Source organism: Mus caroli, unplaced genomic scaffold, assembly GCF_978045245.1.
Source record: "Mus caroli unplaced genomic scaffold, Mus_caroli_1 scaffold_1, whole genome shotgun sequence".
Lineage (NCBI taxonomy): Eukaryota > Metazoa > Chordata > Mammalia > Rodentia > Muridae > Mus > Mus caroli.
The window spans coordinates 136,534,319-136,549,579 of record NW_028227256.1 but is presented as its reverse complement, the minus strand read 5'-3'; the positions used below and the strand labels follow the sequence as shown (position 1 = coordinate 136,549,579).

Genomic DNA, 15,261 nt, shown 5'->3' with positions numbered 1-15,261 from the left:
ATTGTCTATATCCTTTGCCATATAGAAGCTTTTCAGTTTCTTGAGGTCCCGTTTATCAATTCTTAATCATATGACCTTAGCCACTGGAGTTCTGTTTAGAAAACTTCCCCCTGTCCCAATGAGTACAACCTCGTTTCAAATTTCTTTTCTATTTGGTTCACTACATCTAGTTTTATTTTTAGGTCCTTGATCCACTTGGACTTGGTCTCTGTGCAAGATGACAAATATGGACCTATTTTCATTTTTCTACATACTGACTGTGAGAACAGAAACATTTACTGAAGTTACTTTCTGTTTTCAATTTTTTTTTCATCTTTGTCAAATAAGTGAGTGATTTTATTTCTAGGTCTTCAATTCTATTCCACTGATCAGTGTGTCAGTCTCTGTGCCATGCAGTTTTTATCATTATTGCTGGGTAGTAGAGCTGGATGTCAGAAGAGGTGATTCCCCCAGAAGTTCTTGTATTGTTAAGAATTGTTTTCACTATTCTGTTTTTTGTTTGTTTATTTTTTGTTTTTCCAGGTGAATTTGAGAATTGTTCTTTCCATGTCTCTGAAGACATGTGTTGGACTTTTGATGGGGATTGCATTGTATCTGTAGATTGCTTTTGGTAGGATGGCCATTTCTACTATGTAAATCCTGCTGATCTGTGAACTTGGGAGATCTCTCCATTTTCTGAGGTCTTCTTCAGTTTCTTTCTTCAGAGACTTGAAGTTCTTGTCATACAGATATTTCACTTGTTTGGTTAGAGTTGCCTCAAGAGAATTTACATTATCTGTGACTCTTGTGCAGGGTGTTGTTTTCCTAATTTCTTCTTTTCTTTTTTTTTTTTTTTTTACTTTTTTTTTTTTTTTTTTTTTTTTATTGAGACAGGATTTCTCTGTATAGCCCTGGCTGTCCTGGAACTCACTCTGTAGACTAGGCTAGCCTCGAGCTTAGAAATCCACCTGCCTCTGCCTCCTAAGTGCTGAGATTAAAGGCATGTATCACTACTGCCCAATGTTTCCCTAATTTCTTTCTCAGTGCATTTATCATTTGTATAAAGGTCAGATACTGATTTATTTGAGTTAATTTTATATCCAACCAGTTTGCTGGAGTGGTTTATCACCTGTAGAAGTTCTCTGGTAAAATTTTTGGGTTGCTTATGTTTACTATCATCTGCAAATAGAGATACCCTGAAGTCTTCCTTGCCAATTTGTATCCCCTTGATCTCCTTTTGTTGTGTTATTGCTCTAGCTGAGTACAATATTGAAGAGATATAGGAAGATTCGGCATCCTTATCTTGTCCCTTATTTTAGTAGAATTGCTTCAAGTATCTCTCCATCTAATTTGATATTGTCTGTGGGTTTGTTGTATATTGCTTTTGTTATGTTTAGGTATGAGCCTTGAATTCCTGATCAATCCAATACTTTTAACATGAAGGGGTGTTGTATTTTGTCAAATGTTTTTTTTTTCCTCATCTAATGAGATAACCATGTGATTTTTTTCATGGAGTTTGTTTATATGGTGGATTATGTTAATGGATTATTGTACATTGAACCAACCTTGCATCCCTGGGATGATGTCTACTTGACCATGGTAAATGATGGCTTTAATGTATTCTTGGACTCAGATTGCTAGAATTTTATTGAGTATCTTTGCTTTGACATTTATTAGTGAAATTGGTCTGATGTTCTCTTTTTTTTTTTCTTGGATTCTTACGTAGTTTAGGTATCAGAGTAAGTGTATCTTCATAGAATGAATTAGGTAGTGTTCTTACTGTTTCTATTTTATGGAATAATTTGAAGAATGTTGGTGTTAGCTCTTCTTTGAAGGTCTGGTATAATTCTGCACTAAAGCCATTTGGCCTGGGCTCTTTTTTGTTGGGAGATTTTTAATGAGTTTTTTTTTTCTATTTCCTTATGAGATATGTGTCTGTTTAGTTTATCAGCTCATAATTTAACGTTGGTACAGAGTGTCTGTCTAGAAAATCCTCTGTTTCATCTTGATTTTCCAGTTTTGTTAAGAATAGTCTTTTGTAGTAGGATCTGGTAACCTTTTGCATTTCCTAAATTTCTTTTGTTCTGTCTCCCTTTTCCTGTCTGATTTTGTTGATTTAGCCACTGCCTCTGGGCACTTTTGATAGTTTTGCTAGGGGTTTATCTATCTTGTTGATACTCCCAAAGAACTAGCTTTTAGTTTTGCTGGTTCTTTATATAATTCTCTTTGTTTTAATTTGGTTGATGTCTGCCCAGTTTGACTATTTACTGCCCTCTACTCCTCTTGGGTATGTTACCTTCTTTTTGTTCTAGAGCTCTCAGGGATACTGTTAAGTTGCTAGTGTAGAACTTCTAGAATTTTTTACCAGTACTCTTAGTTTTATGAATTTTCCTTTTAGCATTGCTTTCATTATTTCCCATAAGTTTTGGTATACTGTATCATTCTTTTTATTGCATTCTAGGAAGTTTCAAATTTCTTTATTTCTTCCCTGGACAAGTTATCACTGAATAGAGAGTTGTTCAGTTTCCACATGTATGTAGGTTTTCTGTTATTTTTGGTGTTATTGGAGGCCAGCCTTAGGCCACAGTGATCTGATAAGATGCAAGGCATTATTTCAATCTTCTTCTATTGGTTGAGTCCTGTTTTGAGACCCATTATATAATCAATTTTGGAACAGGTACTATGAGGTGCTGAGAAGAGGGTATATTCTTTGATTTTAAGATGAAATGTTCTGTAGATACCTGTTAAATCCATTTGGTTTATAACCTCTATCAGTTTCACCATGCTTCTGTTTAGTTTCTGTTTCAATGACCTGTCCATTAGTGAGAGTGGGGTTTTGAAGTTTCCCACTATTATTGTGTGGGGTTCAATATGTATAGTTTGGTTTTTTGTTTGTTTTTTGTTTTTGTTTTTGTTTTGTTTTGTTTTTGTGAGCTTTAGTAAAGTTTCCTTTACAAATATTGGTGCCCTTGTATTTGGGGCATAGATGTTCAGAATTGACACTTTCTCCTGGTGGATTTTTCCTATCATGAGTATGAACTATACTTCCTCAACTCACTTGATAACTTTTGGATTGAAAGTCTATTTTATTGGATATTTTGATGGCAATTCCTGCTTGTTTCTTGGGACCATTTCCTTAGAAGCCTTTTTTTCCAGCCTTTTACTTGTGGTAGTGTCTGTCTTTGTTTTGAGGTGTGTTTTTTGTATACAGCAAAAAGTTGGATCCTGTTTACATATCTAGTTTGTTACCTTATGTCTTTTTATTGGAGAATTGAGTCCATTGATATTGAGAGATATTAAATCAGATGATTGTTAGTTCCTGTTATGTTTGTTGTTGTAGGAGGCATTATGTGGATGTGATTCTCTTTTTGTTTTTTGTGAGATTATTAATGACTTGCTTTTTTGGTGAGGGTACCCTCTGCACGTTGGAGTTTTCCTTTTAGAATTCTCTGTACAACTGTATTGATTGATTGATTGATAGTGTTTGAATTTATTTTTGTCTTGGAATATTTTGATGTATTCGTCTATGTTGATTGGTAGTTTGGTTGGGTATAGTAGCCTGTGCTGGTGTTTGTTTTGTCTTAGTGTCTGCCTGACCTCTGTCCAGGCTCTTCTGGCTTTTGGTGTCTCTGTTGAGAAGTCTGGTGTAATTCTGATCTGCTGCCTTTGTATGTTACTTGACATTTTTCCCTCACAGCATTTAATATTTTCTTTGTTCTTTGCATTTAATGTTTTGAATATTATGTTATGATAGGATTTTCTTTTCTGGTCCAATCTATTTGGTGTTCTATAGGCTTCTTGTATATTTATGGCCATCTCTTTCTCAGAACTCATGGGAGGCCTTCATGCTGTGATGTTTACAGAAGAGCAGCAAAGCTGGTCAGGTCTTTTTTTTCTACTTTTTCACCTTGATTTGGAGGAGAGTTTGTCAAGAATTTAATGGAAGCATGAATTTTTAATTGCTTTTGAATATACAATCTGAGTATGTTATCTCTAATAGTTTCCTTTTTTAATGAAATTTTTATTAAGTAAAAGTTTAAATGAAAAGTTTCCATCTGGGTTGACAGTGCTCTATCCCAAGAACCATAGACCATGTAACAATAAACCCAACATTAAGCATGAGAAACCAATTTTGAGATATTAGTCATGGTTGTCCAAGATTTTCTTGTCAGTATGTATAAATTACTCAGAATAGAATCTGAGTAATTTCTATAGTTGAATAACCCACATACTTTAGATACAGGGCCAAGAGAATCTTGAGCTGGTATTGATGTGAAAGATTCCTCCTTGAGAATTGGCTTTCATACCAGAATGTATCATGAAAACTTCCAAAAGAGGGAAGCAACCAACAGCGATACTCAATGATGACATCTATGAACAACAGAAATGATGGCTTGATAACTCTTATTTTGGTTTTTTTCTTAGATATTTTCTTTATGTACATTTCAAATGTTGTCCCCTTTCCTCATGTCCCCTCCGAAAATCCCCCTACCCCAAGCCCCTGGCCCTACTCATTAACCCAAATAGCCTAAACAGTCCCATAACACCTTAAAAAAATAGAAGCAGTCATTAATAGTCTCCAAACCAAAAAAAAAAAAAAAAAAAAAAAAAACCCACAGGACCAGATGGATTAAGTACAGAGTTCTATCAGAACTTCAAAGAAGACCTAATACCAATACTCTTCAAACTATTCCACAGAATAGAAACAGAAGAAATACTACCCAATTCATTCTATGAAGCCACAATTACTCTAATCCCTAAACCACACAAAGACTCAACAAAGAAAGAGAACTGAAGACCAATTTCCATTATGAATATTGATGCAAAAATACTCAATAAAATTTCTGCAAACCGAATCCAAGAACACATCAAAATGATCATCCATCATGATCAAGTACGCTTCATCCCAGTGATGCAAGGATGGTTCAATATATGGAAATCCATCAATGTAATCCACTATGTAAACAAACTTAAAGAAAAAAAAGCACATGATCATTTCATTAGATGCAGAAGTAGCATTTGACAAAGTCCAAAATCCCTTCATGATAAAAGTCTAGGAAATGTCAGGAATTCAAGGCCCATACCTAAACATAGTAAAAGCAATATACAGCCTACATCAAGCCCAAGTTCAGATCTGCTCCAGTTTTATCTCTGCATTTCCTTCAGACAGGAACAATTCTTGTTCAACATTTTTAAGATGAGTGGGTGATCCCGTCCCTCAACTGGGGTCCATGCCTATGTATTGGTGGTCTATTTAGGTTCAACCTCCTGATTGTTGAATATTTTGGCTAAGCTTATCCCCATTGGATCTCCAGAGCCTCTTATATCCTTGCTGTCTTGCACTTTCTTGAGATTCCCCAGTCCTCCAAACAATAGTGGTGCATATTTCTATTCATTCTCCTGACCCTCTAGGATTCTGTCCTGTCTCCCCCATATCTGATCCTGCCCTTCTTTTTCCCTCTTCCTCCCTTCTCCCATTCATGTTCCTCCCTCCCTCTGCCTCCTATGATTATGTTTTTTACCACTATTCTTAAATGCTATGTTACACTTGAAACAAAAACCTAATTTTATGAGTACAAAGATCATCTTCTATACATGCCTAATTTTACAGGTAAATTTTGCCTATTGTTAATTTTTATTTACTTATGCAATGAATTCTGGTTGTTATTCTCTAGGAAGAACTTTGCTGGAGATAAATCCCCTTTATCTTATTTTATTGGACACTGTCTTCATTAATGTCTTTCTTCAAAAGGCTACGACCACAGGATGTGGAACTTAAGGCTGACACTCATTTTTTTTTTAACTTCCTATGGTGTGGCCATAGATAAGGGTAACTTTTCTGGAATCTTGGTACAGTGTAGTTGATGATGACTTTCTACTGATTTTTTTTCCAATATGTTTTCTTTAAGCATTTCCAGTAGATGGATTTCCAGGAGCTTCATGGGACATGTCCTATTTGAGTTTATTCAGTTCTTGCATATGAACATTCATACCTAATGACCAATGTTTTCATTTTCCTTTATACTAAAACATTAATTTTGTTTGAATCTTGAATGTTTTTGTTTTTATATTTAAAATGTTGGCATTTGGTTCAGTTTCATGATGCTCCTCTTCAGATCTTACTGAACGGAATTAGTAGTTTTGATTTCAGACTTTTCCTATGTCCTCACAAGGGCACTCAGAAGTCAAAACAAAAACATATAGCAAAGTATTATGCAGTTAGATGAGTTCTGAATTTTTTTGCTAGAATTTTCAATGTCTTATCTCTTCACGTAATGTTTACTAAAAATACTATGTCCAAGCATTTCAGATATACTTAGCAAATGTATAACATAAACCCTCATTGGCCTTCTGTAGCATTATAAACTTTAAAATCTTATTTACAAATGTATTTCTACAAACAATGATAAAGAGTGGGAATATATAGGGTCATATTTGATCAAGTTTCTTTTAAAAGTTGTCGATGTACATTGGGATCTGTGTGCTCAGAAGCTGTTAAGATATTTACTAGTACTTGAAGACTTCAGAACAGACATGTTTGCTGTAGTTAAGCTAGGGCTTTAGGTGAAAAGGAAGGAAGAACTTGCAACTCTCAGTTTATATGATTAATCTTTCTTCAAGAAATCATTTATTTAGCTAGAAAACACTAAAGTCTTATTTAATATTATATTATTTTTGGTTCTGCTTATGTCTGTAATTTGACTTAATTCTCAAACCTTCAAACAATTTCTCCTTAGACTCAAGAGGGAAATGTGGGCCTCCTCCACCTATTGACAATGGAGACATCACCTCCTTGTCATTACCAGAATATGAACCATTCTCATCAGTTGACTATCAATGCCAGAAGTATTATCTCCTTAAGGGAAAGAAGACAATAACATGTAGAAATGGAAAGTGGTCTGAGCCACCAACCTGCTTACGTAAGTACCTTATTCTCATAGATTATAGGAGAATTTGTTTTATATTATGGATATATTTCTATTAATAATAGAACATTCACAAAATACATGTACTATTTCGTTGTGCCAAACATTAGCATGTGATAAAAACAAAATTATTAGATACATTTTATAAAACCCACCTGTCAACTAAAATTGTGCATGTTATTCTTTTTATTTTTTTGGAATCAAAAATTTATTTCTTAATTTTATTAGCATGCAATTAGTCAAATTTCTAGTTTCATAAATGTTATAAATTATCTATGGAGAATAACCTTATTCTTTTTGAACCAAACACTTTCATATAACAGATTAAATATATTTATATAATTTGTATATATTATATACATTATCTATTTTATATATTATGTGCATCATATACACATATATCATATATAATTAGTTATATATATTATATACACATATAACTATACAATATATTGTATATATAATATACATATCATTTAAATCTATACATATCCTGAAATATAGTCATAGGAGGTAACAAATACATAATTTTAATTTTAAAAGATCAGTATAATAAACTCTTGATACTGTGGTACATATCTGTATTCTTAGTTACTTGAAAGACTGAGGCAGAAATTTTGCTTCAGTCCAGTTTGAAATGAACCTCAGTAACATAGTAAGACTACATCTTAAGAAAATCGCTATAATGTCCCTTTCTATAATAAAAAAAGAGAGGAATATTTATGATAAAATAAGAGGGATTTCTCTATGTAGAAAATCGGTTTATCTATATGTCTTAGCTTGTTTTCTATTGCTATGATAAACACTGTGGCCAACAGCAATATGGGGGAAATGGGTTGATTGCCTTACACTTCCACACCACAGTCCATCATTGAGGAAAAGCAGAACAGAAACTCAAGCAGGGCAAGAGCCTGGAAGCTGGAACTGAGCAGAGACTACAGAGGAATGCTGCTTACCAGCTTGGTCTCCATACTCATCAGTTATCTTTATTATACCTCCTAGGACATGCATACCCAGAGAGTGACACTGCCCACAGTAGGCTGTATCCTCCCACATCAATCATTAATCGGGAAAATGCACCACAGACTAGACTATAGACTACTTTGATTGAGAGGCTTTTTCTCAGTTGAGGTTCCCTCTTCCCAGATGACTAGTTTCTATCAAGTTAACAACAAAAGAAAAATAACCAGCACATATGGGAAAGAAAATGTTTTTTTTCTGACATATAATGAACATATCTGAACTTAAAAGACACAATAAGATGTGAAGACATTCAGTATAATATGCATAAAGAAACAGAAGAGATGGTGGATCACAGTGACTATTAGGAGCAATACTGACAGAACAGACTCATTTGATATGTCATTCTAGTTATAAGGTACTGGTGGTTAACATTTACACTTCTTAATTGTGGTTGTTAGTGATAAACTTGTTTCCACATAGGAGAATGTAGGAAGAGGGAAGCATATAATTTTATAAAAACCTAGCAATTTCTGTCTTGGACAGGTGATCAAAGTTATTATCAATATGTAATTTTTATGTCATATATCCTTGATAAGATATGATGAGGACAATTCTCTATGCTCTCTTCCCTCAAACCTATAATCCTACCCTAACCATAAAAAATTAGAAAACCACAAATTTAAAGATATTTTAAGAAGTATCTGACTAATGCCCTCCAGCCTTGTCACATGATGATTGTTATTAGGGTAGAATAACACTATTCTGAAACATAAAACGGTACATTAGAAAAAGTCCAATGACATACTAATAAAATAGGGAGTTCAATAAATAAGAAATAGGCATACTTCTTCTATCAAGGCTATACCAACTCCAACAAGGCCAATAGCTCCTAGTCCTTTTTTAGTATCACCAATCCCCAATGAATAAGCAATATGTGACCCTATAGAAGCCATTCTTTTTCAAATCACAACTATCTACATCCTGCATTTATTAAATTCATACAACATCTCCTGCCCTTAGATAAAGACAAGTAACTTCTATTAGTCACTGTCATGCATTCTAGAGATAGTTGAGTCTTTCGTTTCATTCTCTAAGAAAGAACACAAAGTAGCTGTATTCCTGTGTTTGGTTTATTTCACTTAGCATCCTCCAATGCCTTTTTCTAACTAAAATAATAAAATATATTTTTAATGCCTGAACAAAATTTCACACTTAAGTATACCATGTTGTCTTTATAAATTCATCAAATTGGTATTAGTTTAGAAAGTTTTTGCATCTTATCTACAGTCATGTAGCAGTTTCCAATAATCATATACATGCAATTTTAGAAGGTTCGTTTTATTTCTTTTGAGTGTATAGCAAAAAAAGCATATAGCAATGATATACGTAAAATCTATTTTTAAATTTTAAGAAATCTCAGTTGTCATCTATAGTAACTTCTCTTAGTCACATTCCCATCAAGAGCTTATGAGTTTTTCACCACACATTCATTAGCGTTTGTAATTTTAAGGGCTCCTTTCTCTAATGCTGTTTAACTGAGTGACAAAGTATTTTTATTATGGCTTTGATAAAAAAAAGATGACAGCAAATGATATTAATGTTTTTTTCCCCACTCGTTTTTTTTTTTTTTGAGAAGTATCTACTCATTTATACAATTTTGGTTGGCTTATTTTTCTTTTAAAATGCATTTTACCACAGACTAATGACAGTTCATTTAAAAGTTATCAACAAACTGAAATCCTGATCAATTATTTAAGTATAAGACTGCAAAGCGTTTTCAAAAAGATATTGTCAATTTAGGGGAAGTGGCATAATAACTTCCAACCAGGACCAAATCAATCAAATCAAATAAAATGAAACCAAACCCAATCCAACCCAAACCAAAACAAATAATTTTCACTTTTTCATATTTTCTTGGCATAAGATACCCCTAAAAAAGATATGTAAATACATAGAAACAAACAATAGACAACCATTTACTCTGATTCACCTAGCTTCCTATTTCTTAGTTGTATTGATTATGCTCTGTGCTATGCACAAGTACCTCATTGTGATGAAATCCAAGGGTCAAGGTTTGCTTTTTGCCTTACAATTTGGAGACCCTTCCACACATTCAGTGTCCAAAACCAATGAACTGTTTCCCTGTTGTGTTTCCTCATAATTTCAGTGGTTTGTTCTTACATTTCTGACATTGACCAACTTCAGTTGACCTTGCCAAGAATGACAGACAGTATGAAATTTTAATTATCTCCCAATTATCCTTATATCATTTACTGTATATGATATCAGTTCTCTAACACAATTTTTTTGGAACGTCTATTAAGATAAGTTAACTGCAGATACAAAGATTAGTTTTCAAATCAAAAATTAATTTTTGAAGTTACTGATAATGACATTACATTTATAAATAATTTTCAGAAATAAATGGAATTGGTCTATAGATATGGGTAATTTCTGTTGGTTTATGTATTACTTAATGAAATTTGGTAATTTTTCCTTCAGATGCATGTATAATACCAGAAAACATTATGGAAGCACACAAAATAATTCTCAAATGGAGACACACTGAAAATATTTATTCCCATTCAGGGGAGGATATTGAATTTGAATGTAAATATGGATATCATAAAGCAAGAGGATCACCGCCATTTCGTACAAAGTGCATTAATGGCACCATCAATTATCCCACTTGTGAATAAAATCATAATACATTTATTAGTTGATATTATTGTTTAGAAATGCACAAACATGTCACTAATATACTTTCAATTTGCATTTGAAATATTGTTTAACTCATGTCTTCTCATAAATATAAACATTTTGTTATATGGTGATTAATTTTTAACTTTAAAGATGATTGCCAAAATGCAAATGCAGTACATTCAAAACTCCTAATCCAAACCATTATATGTCCAAGGACAAACTCAAACAAGAAAATTTGATGTATGTTTTTCAGCATTGCTTTTCTATTCAGAACTTCCTCAGATTTTCCTAGATATCTTTTGATGTAACATTTTGATTTATAGTTAATAAAAGATATATTGACTCATTCTTCAAATTAATATGATTCCCCAAAGCATGTAACAACCAAACTATCATATATTATATCACTAATGCATATAATTAATTACTATATAATACTTTCAAATAAAAGAATCTAAGAAACTTCTTGCATATGAAATTCTAATATTTGGTACATTGAAATAATAAAAGATTCAAGCAATTTTACAAAGGGGTTAAGATTTTCACAAGGTATATGATTCTATAAATGTAATAATATTGACCTAAAAACTATAAATATTTGGTATCACTTGCAAACAGGCAATGAGCATTGTCTTAGGCAGGATTTAATTGCTGTAAAGAGACATATTAGCCAAAGTAACTCATATGAGGAATAACATTTAATTGGGTTTGGCTTAAAAGTTAATATATTTATCCGTTATCATCATGGTGGAAAGTATGACAGTGTCCAGGCAGACATGATGCTGACAAAAAGGCTGAGATATCTACATATTAATTCACAAGCAGAAGAAGACAATATGTCACACTGAATATAGTGTGAGCATAGAAAACCTCAAAACCTGTCTCCATAGTGACATACTTCATCCAACAAGTCCACACTTACTTTAACAAAGCTACACCTCCTAATAGTGTCATGTCCTATAGACAATAATTCAAGCACATGAGTCTTTGGGTACAACAGCTATTGAAACTACCACATACACATACATACTCTGTAACCAAATTAATAAAGTAAAAATATAATAAATATAGATTAATTCATAAAAACTATAGTTATCTATAGAGTTAGTATTATAAAGTGTTTCTAGTCATTATCTTTAAAGAGATTGTTATTACAGATGATAGTCTTATACATCTTTTCATATTGAAAATGTAACATTTATTCAGCTAATGTGTCTTTAATTAATCTATTATATATATATAAACATTTGTTCATGTACATATATACACATATGTATTATATAAACTATATACATTGTTTATATATACACATTATATATACATATTATACACACATGTATTATATATAATATATTATATACATATATACATTGTATAAGTATTCTCTGCATGTGAGACATAATCGTTTTTACATCCCTTGTAGAGTTGCAATCCAATTTTCCCCTGTAATGTTGGATCTATCACCTCTTTTAAAACTGTTATTTCTTTCTTATCTTTTTTGTTAAAGAATATTAGATTCCCAAAGTCGCCAGTAAGAGGTCTTACCTTTTATGTCAATAGAATGTTTGTTGTGGCTCCTTGCAGGAACATTCTCTATTCTGAAAAAAAAAAAAAAAAACTTCTGGTGTAGCTGAGCTTTAGGTCTCAGGAAAAGGAAGCAATTCTTTTCCTAGTGTATCACTAGGGGTGATAGTGGGTTTCTGTTTCCTACCCCTTGATCCTTGACCAATGAATCCTGGCTACAGGAGAGACCATACTGTATAGTGTGCAAATATTCAAAACATATTCTCTCTCTCCAGAATAGTGCAACAGCTCTTCCAGCTGCTGCCATGTAATTTCACACTATAGCTGTGTCTGCAAAGATCTTTTTAATCTCTCCATCAGACTAGTTGATGCAGAATAATGGGCAACATTATAAGATCAGTGGATTCTATGATCATGGGTCTTGGTCAGAAGCAAAACTGTGTGCAATATCACCATGGTGATTGAGGCATTATTTAAGTCCACAGATAGTCATTTTGCCAGAGGCATTGTTTGCAGGAGAGGCAAATCTAGGACTAGAACATGTATCCAATCCAAAAAAACAAAAAGGTGTACTTTTCACAGAAGGAGTGGTCCCATATCAGGCAATTTGTCCCCAGGTTGCTGGCTAGTCTCCAAGAGAATGGTGCCACATCAGGAGCTCAGTATTGGTCTATGTTGTAGGCAGATTTGACCCTAAGAATAAAGCTATAGCCAGGGCTGCCTTGGTGAGTGGAATTCCATATTGTCAACTCCAGGTATATACCTCATCACTTCACCATCTTCACATTGTTCATGGGCATATTGGACACTGACAGGGATGTCTGTGAAAAGAAGTTGACTATTCACAGAATGAGGTATTTAGGCTACTTGCTTATTGAAATCCTTCTCAGCAAAAGTCACTTATTGATGAACATTTCCATGGCAATCATGTTTCTACACACCTGCAAATGTGAAAAGATTTTTACCCTAAGGTCCTTATCATCAATTTTCCAATTATGATCTTCCTCAAGCCCCATCCAACCAACAAATTAGCTATAGTCCATAAATCAGTAAACAAGTCTACATCTGATAATTCCTCATTGCAAACATAATATATGTCCACATATACTGTCTGAACTTCTGCCCTTGGTGCAGATTTCTCTTAATCCATGACTTTCAACTTTACCACAAGGGTTTGTAATACTGCACCTGTACATTTCTGGTTGGTGCCTGTATAACATGCAGAACCACTAATATACCAGGCCCCAGTCTTCTCCTTATCAGTTAATAAATCATAAAAAACAGACCACGAGGCTCTAGGGACACACTTTTCAGCAGGGAACATTTTAACAGGAGTAAAAATCATTTGGTAGACCTCTTCACGTAATTGACTTGTTCCAGTATTCAGGAGCTTCTCAGATCTGATCGTTTATTCAGAGCCTTCATTTGAGAATAAACTGCTTTTTTTTTTAATTAGGTATTTTCTTCATTTACATTTCTAATGCTATCCCAAAAGTCACCCATACCCTCCCCCCCACCCACCCACTCTCACTCTTTGGCCCTGGCATTCCCCTGTACTGGGGCATATAAAGTTTGCATGTCCAATGGGCCTCTCTTTCCACTGATGGCCGACTAGGCCATCTTTTGATACATATGTAGCTAGAGACAAGAGCTCCTGGGTACTGGTTAGTTCATAATGTTGTTCCACCTATAGGGTTGCAGATCCCTTTAGCTCCTTGGGTACTTTCTCTAGCTCCTACATTGGGGGCCCTGTGATCCATCCAATAGCTGACTGTGAGCATCCACTTATGTGTTTGCTAGGCCCCAGCATAATCTTACAAAAGACAGCTCTATCAGGGTCCTTTCAGCAAAATCTTGCTAGTGTATGCAATGGTGTCAGCATTTGGAGGTTGATTATGGGATGGATCCCTAGATATGGCAGTCTCTAAATGGTCCATCCTTTTGTCTCAGCTCCAAACTTTGTCTTTGTAACTCCTTCCATGGGTGTTTTGTTCCCAATTCTTAGAAGGGGCAAAGTGTTCACACTTATGTTTTGGTGGGTCAGGTAACCTTTACCTCACCTGTGCTTCCAAGGTCAAATTATAACTAGGGCCCAATAGCAAGCTAAGAGCTGTTTTTCAAATGGAGAATAGCTGTTTGCAGGTGATGGTAGAGCTTTTCTACAAATTCTCAAAGGTCTATTCTGTAATTCGCCTATGGGGGTCTGCAACATGTTCCAAAAAGCATTCTATCTGCCCTTGACACCTCAAGTACCATCGAGTCTTCTACTACCCATATGTGTTACCAATGAGTTTAAAATGGTTGCATACCTATGGCTATGCATGCCATCATTATACTTCACCAATGTGATACTTTGAAGAATTTATAGATAAACAAGATCCTGTGTCTCAGAGACAGTGTTCTGTATATGTGAAGAAACACCAGACCATTTTGTTCCTTTTTAAAAAACAATATAATTGAGGCTTGCTTATATTCAGAGGTTTAGTTCATTACTGTCATGATGGAAAGCATGGTAGCATGCAGGCATTCATGGTGCTGGAGAGGTCACTGAGAGTCCTTCATGCATATCAGCAGGCAACAGAAAATAATGACATTGGGATTGGCTTGAGCACTTGAAATCCCAAAATCCACCTCCAGGGATACACATCCTCCAAAAAACACATACTTTACTCCAATAGATTACACTTCCTCGTGATCAAGTCCTCAAATCTCTGAGCCTGTGGGGGCCATTTACATTCAAATCATTGCACCTTATAACTCAGTTCTGACACTGATCTAGAACATTAATATATCCTTGAGGTGAAACTGAGGAAGTCTACTGCTGCTCTTGAAAACTGAAAGAAAATTGATTCTGGTGGTCTGCCCTCCTCAATCCATGGGAAATCGAGGTTCCAGACAGGTGAGCATGGAGTTGACAAGAATTGACAAAGGGACACAGACACAAGGGTGTAGGAAGCCGTGATAATGCGTGCCATCACTAGATGGCGCTAAGCTCCATTGTGCGCATGTGCCGGAGCAAATGCCCGCCAAGTCACTAGTCTGTCCCCCGGGACATTTGAGACTGTGGGTGGAACCACCAGTAGTATTAACACGTCACACCTGTGGGTATATATAGCAACACGTTTCTATCCTTCTTTGTTCTACCTCACGATTATGAATAAAGTGT

The 15,261-nt window shown here is 34.5% G+C and overlaps 1 protein-coding gene across 5 annotated transcripts in view; it reads left to right on the top strand.

Annotated features, from left to right (window-relative positions):
• LOC110288164 (complement factor H) overlaps positions 1-11,037 on the top strand; it is a 115,169-nt gene extending 104,132 nt beyond the window's left edge. For all 5 annotated transcript variants that reach the window (XM_085841599.1, XM_085841595.1, XM_085841600.1 and 2 more), the window contains 2 exons: positions 6,717-6,899; positions 10,371-11,037. In XM_085841599.1, the coding sequence (XP_085697725.1) occupies positions 6,717-6,899; positions 10,371-10,567 (380 nt within the window). In that variant the 3' untranslated portion in view covers positions 10,568-11,037. The remainder of the gene's footprint in view (positions 1-6,716; positions 6,900-10,370) is intronic.
• Positions 11,038-15,261: the final 4,224 nt, after the last annotated feature.